Source organism: Camelus bactrianus, chromosome 11 (genome assembly GCF_048773025.1).
Source record: "Camelus bactrianus isolate YW-2024 breed Bactrian camel chromosome 11, ASM4877302v1, whole genome shotgun sequence".
In the NCBI taxonomy this organism is placed as follows: domain Eukaryota; kingdom Metazoa; phylum Chordata; class Mammalia; order Artiodactyla; family Camelidae; genus Camelus; species Camelus bactrianus.
In genome coordinates, this window is record NC_133549.1 from 7,540,370 (window position 1) to 7,551,607 (window position 11,238).

General features: G+C 47.6%; 1 protein-coding gene across 2 annotated transcripts in view; it reads right to left on the reverse strand.

Annotated features, from left to right (window-relative positions):
• The window catches only part of SLC35F3 (solute carrier family 35 member F3), a 230,134-nt gene extending 219,404 nt beyond the window's left edge, over positions 1-10,730 (reverse strand). The window contains exons 1-2 of one of the 2 annotated variants that reach the window (XM_074373140.1): positions 10,540-10,730; positions 9,974-10,203 (exon numbers count right to left, since the gene is read on the reverse strand). In XM_074373140.1, the coding sequence (XP_074229241.1) occupies positions 9,974-10,203; positions 10,540-10,592 (283 nt within the window). In that variant the 5' untranslated portion in view covers positions 10,593-10,730. Of the gene's footprint in view, positions 1-9,973; positions 10,510-10,539 lie in introns of those variants that run through there. The other variant, XM_074373138.1, reaches the window with a different exon arrangement.
• Positions 10,731-11,238: the final 508 nt, after the last annotated feature.

Genomic DNA, 11,238 nt, shown 5'->3' on the forward strand with positions numbered 1-11,238 from the left:
ATCTATACGAATCGGACAGTGTTCTGACTTTAAAGCTGAACAGCCAAGGGAAGAGCCTGAGAAGAGGGGATTTTATCTGAAAGGAACCGGAAAAACCGCCTGAGCAGAATACGCAGCAGCCGAGGGAAGAACACAGATAGGGCTGGAAGTAAATCTCAGCTCCTCTGAATTCCAGTCCACCGCTACTTCCTCAGGCTCCTAGTGAGAGAAAGAAAACCATCCCAGGTCTCAGGCTAGCCGCCTTCAGAGCTGGAAAGAAACAGAATGCCTGCAGCACAAAACATCAGGGAAGAACTGAGCTGGCTTCGCAGCTTACGCTCATCAAGCCAGTCCAAAGATCTTTGCTGTTGCATGAATACGTGAAAAAGAAAAGAAAAATGGTTCAGGTCAGGGCTACATCAAATGAGCAAATTAGAACTCTCATCACAGCAGGAGAACTCAAGTCTTGAAAGGAAGACAAAAAGAAGTGCCTGAGGCTCAGGCCCTATCCTGTTGCTAAGAACCTATTTATGGTGCCTACGATAAAACACCACACAGTATTATGTACACAGTATAGACTTTAGTGTAAGGCTGACCCATGTTGACCCAAAACACCCCAAGATATTTAATTAGGGAAGCACCAAAAGGAAACACGTGATCCCACCCATGAGATGGCCCCAAACAAGGAAAGTGTGGGACATCATGGAAGACGATGAGTCTGTCTTGTCTCCTTGCTCTGTAATTTTCTAGGAAATGGTAACTAGGAGATACACCATATATTTAGTGTATGTTTATCTCAGAGGTGAACATATTTTCTGCCCATTAGAAGCAGTGAACTATTTGATGTCTGAATGAATGAATGAGTGAGTGAGTGATTGGACGAATGGATGGATAGATTAATGGATAAATGAAAGTGCATTCATAGGTGGTTCCATCGTTTGATCTGTTTCTAAATCAGTGACACACGAACGTGTATGAGTCGTGTATAAAACTTCATGCAGTGATTTTCTGAAGCCCTTGCCTGGCCCACGGGCTTCTCAAGATGGAGCATGGTGGCCATGGGGTCAAGTCTGGAAGTGTTCCTTCCTCCACCTTCCAGACACCACATCAAAACTCCCCCACGTATTCTGAAAGAACCACAGGACATATGTAAAGTAACTTACAGACAGAACAAATACAACGCACACACACCAGTACTAAGTTTTCCTAGTGTTTTTAGAATAAACACTAACGATGTAATTTTCATTTCCATGTAACTTTCAAAACATACTGACAGCATAAAATCAGATAAACCTATAAAAGATTTTTATGTTAAACATTTAATAGAACAAAATGCTGACTTAAAGGCGAGAGTTTGAACAAACCCTTGAAATCTGTTGTTCTGGGTTATGGCATTTAAATGCTCTTCAAATGATTTCACTCTTTATTTTAAGAAAGTGTTTAGAGGCGAGGAATTCAAGTCCCTCCTGGGTATCGGTCGCCAGCATAATGCACTTCTCTGTGAAGACTGTTTCTTAAACTCCCACACGTGCACGGCGGGAGAACACTGCACAAACCCCAACTGTTTCACACCTATGATCATAATTACATTTCTTTTTTGAAGACTAGGACATCTTAAAATACTCACTGCTCATTGAAAACAAGCAAACTCAATTTCTAAACAGAAAAATCAGGAAGCAAAGTCAGCATTAGTTGAGAAGCATCCTTCTCCTGACCCCTTTGGATAAAACTCTGAGGACATGGCCAAATCTTTATAACACTACAGGGTTACAAAGTTGACGATGAAAAACGATAAAAAATAATTCTGATAGATTCTTATCTAGTCAAGCCCCAAGGATGACGCATTGTGGACAGACAGGGAACAAATCTGAATGTCACGGAAAACATCTGTCAACACTAGAAAACTGTTCTGGGAAGTTACACTGAATAATCTCTGGGTCTCAGGAGTCCACACCCGCCTCTGGCCTTCCGTGCTGCCGATCACCTGAGAGAAGCAATTTCTTTCCTACTGTCTGGAATGCTGTCAGAAATTAAGGCCACCTCCAGTCGCATGAAGGAAAGATGTGCCCACATCCTAGGCAATTGTCCAAGGGCTTGTCACCATCATTAACCAAAAGAATTTACCAGGTTCCTAATTGTCCAAGTCCCTTTCTAGGATTTGCAACAAGATATGGAAACAAAACTGGTCTATTACTCTACTGATCAATGCACACTTACCATGGAATTGAACCATAAGACACCAAGTAAAAAAAAAAAAAAAATCTCTTTCATCCCCCTGACATGCAGTAAGGAAATAATCAGTGCAGCTGGGGTTGCTGGGAGTCCACCTGTTTCTGAAGCTCTCCAGGGATGGAGGTTCCATGACCTTCTTATCTCAGGCATCAGGAAGTGATTTCTCATTTTCAATGAAGAATTCTTTGGTAGGTATATCCTTGTTTCGTCCCCCGTGGGCCTGAGCAGAAGTGGCTGGGAAATCGTATTCAGCTCGGAGTCTGCAGCTGCAGGGAACAAAACCTCCCTGAGCAGGAAGGGGGTGTGGCATTGCAACAGTGGTGTCTCTGGGAGCTTGGAGGAGGAGGAGCTACAACAAGACCTTGACCCATGATGGAAATGAGACCCAGCATGGAGTCCGGGAAGTCACCGAGACTCTCCCTGGGTTGCTTACAATCTGCCTTACCCTTCCCTCTTTGGAGACCAGCTTTCTCTGCCTCTCCATCCACATGAAAGCCAGAACAGCTCCCTCACAGTATCTCCTCTATCAAAGACCACGCCCGACTTGACCACAGTCTCCTGGTTTTAACCTCAAATTCCAAGAGGGAGATATGGATTGAGTTACTGTGGGTGAAAAGTCCACATCAATCTAATCTATGATGTCCGGGAGGAAGATGGTGCAAGGCTGGTTGCTAAGGGGCCCTGAAGACCTGGTGCGGGGCAGGGAAGGGGGTCATGGTGGGCTGGGAAGACCTCCGCAAAAGTGTCCACTCCAACTGTTCTCCTAAAGACGTGCCATATGCCTGTGTCACCTCTCCCTCGCCCAATACCAAAATCCTGCCTGTAGGACACGTTTTCAAATCCCACTGATCCATTTTCTCTTCTTCCCTGTTCATTTCTTCCAAATCATTTTTAAAGTGAGTTTATGCAAATTAGACAAAATGCTCTGAGGTGGGACTGGCTCATGTAAGCTCTAGGAGGGAGGTTGCTTGTCAGTGTTTTTAGGAGATGAAGCCATGGGTGTCCCATTTGTTGATGGAGAAAGGCAATCAGAAGTGTTCTATGCAGGATAATTCTGGAAGATCCCACAGAAATGTAGATTCTCAGGAACTATTTCTTTATGTGTGTGTGTGTGTGTGTGTGTAGCCCTTCGTTAGTACATTTAACAGATGTTTTTTGATTTCGTGCCAGAGACACTTTGTGATCTGGGGACAGAATCGTCACATTTCTATGTGCCAAAAGCCACACTGAGGGCTGGGGATACAGTAATAAGCATTGCCTTTACAGATGTTCCATCTCTAAGCTTCAGCTGCGTGATTAAACTAGCCATGACAACAGGGATGGGAAGTCACAGCACTGAGGGAGCCTGGGGCAAAGACACCATACCAGATCCAACATGGTTAGGGAGGCTGCCTGGAAGAGGGGACACTAAGACTGGGACCTGGATGAGTAAGGGGGCCTACTGCATCCATGGCCCTCCTGAGGACACACAACAGAGGACGAGAGCATAATGTCCTAGAGTCAGTTTCTGTCCAGCGCAACGTCATCTGCTACATTTCCATGATGCTCTGTCCCAGTTGAGCTGAATGACCTTCCAGTAACAGCCCACGTACATTTCTGGGCATACACTGTTGCTTTGCCTGAAACGCAGACCTCCCCTCCACCCACTCCCTGCAATTTAGCACCTCTGGCTTCTGACCTGAACTCACTCCTCTGAGAAAGGGCTCCCGAAATGCTCCAAAGGCAACTTTCATCACACTCTACTGTTTCCCTTTCTCTCCCTCCAGGCTGTGAGATCTGAAGGCAAGAACTACATCTTCCATCACTTACCTTATTATCTGGTACCTAGTAAATGCCCCCAAGAGTTTGCTAAATGAATAAATGAAAACAAAGGAGCACTGAGAGATGTTGGGCAAAGGGCTAAATGCTATGTTTATATTATTTCATCGAATCCTCATGCCCATCCTGAAAAGTAGTTATATGCGTCCCCATTTTTCAGGTAAGAAAACAGAAGCTCAAAGAGGCGAGTAAGTTGCCAGGAATGACGGGGTTGGGAAGGGAGGAGGCTGGGATGAGAACGCAGCTCCCTGGGGCAAAATTCCCCTCCCTCCACTTCTCCTGACAACAGAGAAGAAACTGCAGTCAGCCCCTCCTTCCTGAAGGGCTATGATTCAAATGAGCATCCTTATCAACGCTCAGTGAAACACTTAACTCAATGGCTCGTGCACAATGGATTAATTTTTTAACGCAACTAGCCTGAATTCTTCCAGCTGCTTAGGGAAAGGACAAACACTTGCCACTGGAGTGTTTTATTTTAGACCCGGCACTTTGTAGCGACTCAGGAGACCTGTGAAGCACAGTGAGAAATCTCCTTGCCCAAGCATCTTTTAAAGCCAGGAAGACTTTCTTTCCTGGAGGTGCAAACAGATCTTTTGCAAAGGGTTTATAACCCCTAGTCAGTGATCTGAGTGTACTGCGGAGAACTGTGCTGCCTTAAAAAAAAAAAAAAAAAACAGCTCTGCATTTTAATCCTTTCGTATCTCATAAAACCGTTAACTAAATTGTTAACATGGGTTCAGATTCAGGAATAAAATGCACTCTCTGAGCCGTCAGAAGATGTTGATCTATGTCCTCCCCACCCCGCGTCCGCCGCCCCCGCAACTTTTTTCCCTTTAAAACCTTTTCAGTCTAGTGTTTCACATGTCAAGCTCCATTCCACAATAAAATTTTTACAACCAAATTGTAAATCTCTTACAAGTGGGTCATTATCGAATTGCTGCTCTGAACTTTACTATTTTGGGAGGATAACACAGAAGTTGCTCACCACGATTATACTATGAGCCCCTGTCTCAGTTATTATTACAAGTAAGGCCGTCAGCAACCTACACCCCTGGCCTGGTCTGAAAGGGAGGAGAGAGTAGAAGGAACTGTCTTTCTCCATAAATTTCTCCCCTCACCTCTCACAAACCCCTTCTAACCTTTGAAACCTGCAGGAGCCTGAAACACGCAATTTTCTCACCCCTAGGTGAACTCAGTGCCCTCCGTTTCTCAGCATGGACTACAAAAGCTCCTCTCATGTAAACTGGGTTTTGCTCAGGTATCTGTATGCTCTGAGCCTCAATGCAAGTCGCCAAGGGCATGCTGGGATGGGCCAGGGATGGGGTGGTCATTTGGGACTAGCCTACCCTCTACAAATGACTTAAAACTAAACCCCTCAGCATTAAAAAAAAAAAAAAAAAAGAATCATTTGTATCTGTATGTACCAGCACATGCAGCATTAATCAATCCATTTGGAAGACAGGAATACCTCCTTTTAAGCCATTAACATGACTCCATCCAAAAGCTATTCCTAGAAAGTTTCGGGACTAGAAAACTCTGTGAGCGCATTACTTGACAATATCCCTCAGGGAAATCTTCTGCCAAGTAAAACATCCCTGCTAAATGTAAATAATGTGTCTATTTTCTTGATGCACGGATCTGCGGATCTCTGTCCCTTGACAGGACACACCTGTGCTGTGAACCTGGTCTCCCATCACTTGTCTGTGTATTCCAGCATATAGTAAACACTCTCCAAAATGCTTCAAAATGAATAAATGAAAATAAAGGAGTATTTATAGATGTTCTTTCATCCTGCATAAGAACTTCCTCTTGGTGACTGAATAAAGAAGTTGTGAGATATACATATATATATATATAAATATATAATGGAATACTACTCAGCCATAAAAAAGAATGAAATAATGCCATCTGCAGCAACATGGGTGGACCTAGAGACAATCACACTAAGTGAAATAAGTCAAACAGAGACAGACAAGTATCATTTGATATCACTTATATGTGGAATTTAAAAAAATGAGGCAAATGAACTCATTTACAAAATAGAAACTGACTCACAGACACAGAAAACAAACTAATGGCTACTAAAGGGGAGGTGGGGAGGGATAAATCAGAAGTTTGGGATTAACAGATACACACTACTATATATAAAATAGAAAAACAACAAGGTCCTACTGTACAGCACATGGAAGTATATTCAATAGCTTGTAATAACCTATAATGAAAAAGAATATGAAAATGAATATGTGTATACATATATGCACAACTGAATCACTTTGCTGTACACCAGAAACTAACACAAGGTTGTAAATCAACTATACTTCAACAAAAATTTAAAAAAAAAGAACCTCCATCTGAGATCTCTAAGATACACTACTTCAGTCATCCCTGTGCCAAAATGCAGCCAGGCCCCCACTGCGTCCGGTGCCTGGGCCTTGCTGTCCACTATCGAGGGGGTCTGCTGCTGGTCTCTGTCCCTCCACCTCCCTTCCACAGCCACCTGGTCTCAGTGCCAGAGAAATGAGAAAAGCAGGGAGAGGGAGAAGATATTGCAGCCAGCCATCCCTCTTCTGCTGGGGTGCAGGTGGGAGGGGAAGTCAGTCACCACGAGAAACTATTCAAACTGTTCTGAATTTTCACTAAAGCACTTTGTACATAGAGCATCAATTTACGGTGAGTGGGTGCGGCATCCTGTTAGCTGCAGAAGTAACAGGCTCTTTCTGGAAGCTGTTTGTTCTAGCCTGGCCCATCACGGGAACCTAAGAAGTGGCCCAGGAAGAAGAGGCGAGCAGGCCTGCTGGCTCAGCACCACAGCTCAACAAAAGACAGTTCACTTGCAGAGGAAACGTGGGGTCCGGCTAAAGGAGGGCTTGTCAACCAAAGGCACACTCCCCTGGGACATCTGGCACTGTCTGGAAACACTTTTGGTTGTCACAGCTTGAGGAGGGAGGATTTGCTCGAGGCCAGGAATGCTGCTAAACACCCTATAAGGCACAGGACACGTGCCCCTCAGAAAGGATTATTCAGGGCGAAGTGTCAGCGGTGCTGAGCATGAGAAACTCTGGGTTAAGCCAAAGCTAGCCAGCAAGGACTCTGGTCCAGTCTACGGTTTAGAAAGCCAAGGACGGCGTGTATCATGGAAGAACAAGGCAGGAGGGCAATTCCAATCTAATGTAAGTCGGCAGAAAGAATTAAATAATGCAAATCACTACATTCAAAGGTACTCTCTCCCAGAGGTCAGTATTTCAGGCAGCATCCATTTACTTATGCAACAAATATTTACTGAGCAACTACTGTGGCCCATGTGCTTTATGGGCTCTGGATACACCACAGCTCGGGATCCAAGGAATCCCTAAGAATCCTGCCCAGTGGGATGGGTCTGAAACAAGAAAACAGGCAGCTCTGAGGCCTCTGGTCCCTGAGAAGAGGAACTCAACCTCCCTCATGCTGATTTAGTTTCATTCTCAGTTCAGTGTTACACACAAACCATCCCTCTCAGACCCAAGGCCTTTAGGATTTTTTTTAAAAAAAACTATCCTTCACAAAAATTTCCTTGTCCAGCATGAAACCTGTTAATCTCACCGACTGAGCTGGAAGTCCTGGGCAAAGATCATTTCTGCACCCTTCACAATTACCTCATTTATCTTAACTGCCCAAAGCAAGTTAAGGAGGTGAAAATGAATACTCAGTCAATCAAATAATTTCTTCTGCTACAAAGGCAGCTCACTTATACTCTCAAACAGAGAAGACACTCTCATTTCAGTGGCGACATGTCTGTGGGGACAAGCCACTTGGAAGGTAGCATACCATGTCCATAATGGGGCTTGGAACATCCCATAACTTGCTCTGGAGACCAGGAGAAGAGTATTTATTTTGTAATCATCACCTCTCAGCTCTCCCAGTTTGTTAAGTGTGATTATTCACCAACAAACAAAGTAACTCACGGATATCAATGTAGATAAGCCTCTTTATTATTTTTTTTCTCTACTTGGGGAGAAACGGCAAACAGCCAAAGTGCTGCCCTAAAACATCTCTGGCTATATTAATAAAACATGAGCTTTTCTAAATTTAAACTTAAAATCCAATTAATTCATCAAAATGTCAGCTGTCACCTAAAGCCTTTTAGTAAAAAGGAGTATCCTGAAATAAGGAAGCATCTTCACAGGAACCGAGGGTGAAGGAAGCTGATTTTATTCGTATCACTATGATCACTGAAGCTTCGTCTGCTGACATTTATGCCTTCAATGAAGCTTCGGAGGCACGGTGATTTAAGAACACCCCTGGGACAAGGGACTCATTTTCCATTTGGCCTTTCCCCATCTTAATGACAAAGTGTGTTCGTACCAGTCAATCACTGCTGTGAGCTGCCAGCCAGCCCCCAAAGTCACAAACCTTGGTGACAATTTCTACAAAGCACATGGGGCCAGTCTCAAACTGAATTACAATGATATACCTTATTATGACTTTAGGGGCTAAACAGGCGACTTTTCAAAGGCGGGAATTAGCACTGGTGTCTTGAGTTATTAAGAAAGCTAAGAATAGAAATAAGAAATAGAAAATTTCTAATAGAAATTTGGAAAGCAGAAATAGAAACTGAGCATCTGATCTTTAAGAGAAACGGTTTCCAATGGGTTTTCATTCTTTCACTGGATGCTCGGTGTTTTTCAGCTGAAAAGAAAACTTGGTCCCTTGTCTTCTTTCTGTGATTCAAAGCCAATTTATCAGCTACAAATTTAGCAGCAGAAGCAGAAGATTGGAGGAGACACAGATAACCATTTTAAGGTTCCTTCAGAGTTAAATGCAATCACCACAGTCTTTAAAAACAAATAATGGCATGAAACAAAACATTAAAATCCTACTTTTCTTCCTGCAAAATAACTTATGAGTAACTGGCTAACTGCTAGCATACCGCCAGCTTTTGGCTTGGAATCAAGGGTTTTAGGAAAAAGCTAAATATAGACATATTTTAAGAAGTGAATATGATTCATTTACAAAAGCCTGACTTGTTTTCCCAAGGACCAATAAAATAGATTTCAATTTCAAGCAATGAAGGGTAAAAACATACCTCAACATCATTAAGCTGTTAGTCTCTATTACAAATGGAATGAAGCAATGCTCATTCCTTACACTGACTGAGATGGTCAGTGGCTCTCTTTCTTCTTGTCAAAAGAGAGCGATGAAACCCCCTCATTACGGTTCACAGTTACAGGTTCTGGAGTTTGTCGGAGTCCACTTCTCCCTTCCAAAACGAGAGAAAGCAATGGCCACCAGATTAATCCTGGTGACGCAGGTAACATCTGTGTAAGTGGTCACAGAACTGCCAAAGCCTCACCAGGCCCCCTGGCAGACAGCAGTTTCAGCTGCTCCACCTGGCACCGACCGTTCAGCTCTTTGGGACCAAATGCCAATCGCTAGAATGATCCATCCAGAACCTCTACACTGAGGACAGATAAAGACCTGGGGCAAAGGGAGTGAGTGAGATCTGAAATGAAAGCCCTGAGAATTGTCCTCCATCATCAGGGCCTTCGAGGCCCAGGGAAGAGTTAAAACCCAGGCGTGCTAAGTCTGCAGTCTCTAGCTGAGCCAGCTGAGCCCCGACCCTGGGCGACTAACACTCAGATCCACAGAGAAGCCACACAGGGCAGGACACACTTCCTTTCCAATCTGTCTCCTGTGCTGTGGCACCTCAGAGCCAGGGGTAAGGACAGAAAGATGGATGCGGGAAGGAGAGGGGTCAGAGAATGGATCAGAAATTCCCGAAGGTCCCGGAGAACTCAGTCTCCAGGCCTCTTCCTAAAAGTTGCAAACCTGGGTCTCCGCGGGGGAGCAGGGCAGCAGGGGGGCGGCTGGCGCGTCGCTGCGCTTGCTCCCCGCTCCCCGAAACTGCCGTGACAGCGGCAGGGGAGATGCACCGGCAGACGAGGGAAAGGGGGCGAGGGGGCCTTACTTTTGTAGCTCGCTGCCCAGGGCTGGTAGCCATAGTAGCCGGTGATGCGCAGGATCCGCTCCTCGATGGACGTGAGCCCCACCGGCCCGCTGGTGAGGTCCTCCACTGAGCGCGACCATTTCAGATCCTCCTTGATCGCCTCGTCCACCACCAAGTATTTGAGCTGCCGGAGCTGGGGGCTGATGTCGGACAGTCTCCGGGGGCTGACGTCCGGTGACCTCCTCATGCCACTGAGGACGCGGGCAGGTGGGCGGGGAGGGAAGAAGGGGGGATTGGGGTGAGGGGCAGATCGGAGGGCGAGCAGGGCGCAGGTGCGGCCGCAGGGCCGGCGATCCCCCGCCCCCGCCGCCCACCCAGTTCCCTCAGCAGCCCGGGCGTCGGGTCCGACTCCCGCGCCCGGCCCTGGGCGCCTCGGGGCAGAGCACGTTGGGGCGAGTGGCGAGGGAGAGGATGCCTTAAACTTCCTGAGCAGCTCCTCCGCGCGCGCTGCCCTCTCCCAAGCCACGGATACCCGGAGTCCCGGCCCGCGCACCCGCACCCGCACCCGCACCCGGGGCGCTACTCACATGGCGATGCTTTTGCCCCTGGGTGCGCCGCCGGGAAACTCTCGGATCCCCATAGGCAAGGGCAGGTCGGGGCCGGCAGCTCCCAGACTGGAGGCGGAGGGGCCGCGGGTCCGAGCTGCCCGCGGCCGCGGCCAGGCGGTTGGTGGGCGCAACGCCCGCCGAGGGTCCCCGCGCGGCCCGTGCGCGCCCGCGCCGACGTCCCCGAGCGCCTCCGCGCCGTGCGGCGCGACGCGGGCGCGGCGGCTCAGCCCGGCTCCAGCCGGTCCGCGGCGCTAGCTGCAGCCGGCCGGCCGCAGGCGGTGCGGGCGCCGCGCCCCTCGCCTGTCGCCTGTCGCCGCCGCCGCCGCCGCCGCCGCCCCGACACAGCGCGGGCGCGGGAGCCTCCGACCCCGGGAGAGCGCCGGCGGCGGTGTGCGCTCTCGAGGCACCTGGCTCGGGAAGGCGGGAGCCAGGCGGGGGCGCTGCTGCCCCTTCCCGCCGCCCGCGTGTGCGCTGGGCTCCGGAGCCCGAGCGGCCCCGCGCTCCGCCTGCAGCCTTGGGGCGGGGGGCGCGCCCCTCCTCCCTCTCTCAGGACTTCTCCATCCTCCTGATCCTGGTTCAGTAGGTAGTGCAGTTCAGTCTCAATCTCTCTTTCTCTCTCTCCTCATTTTAAAACAATGAGCAAAACTACTTGGAAAGACAGAAACCTGATTCCATACC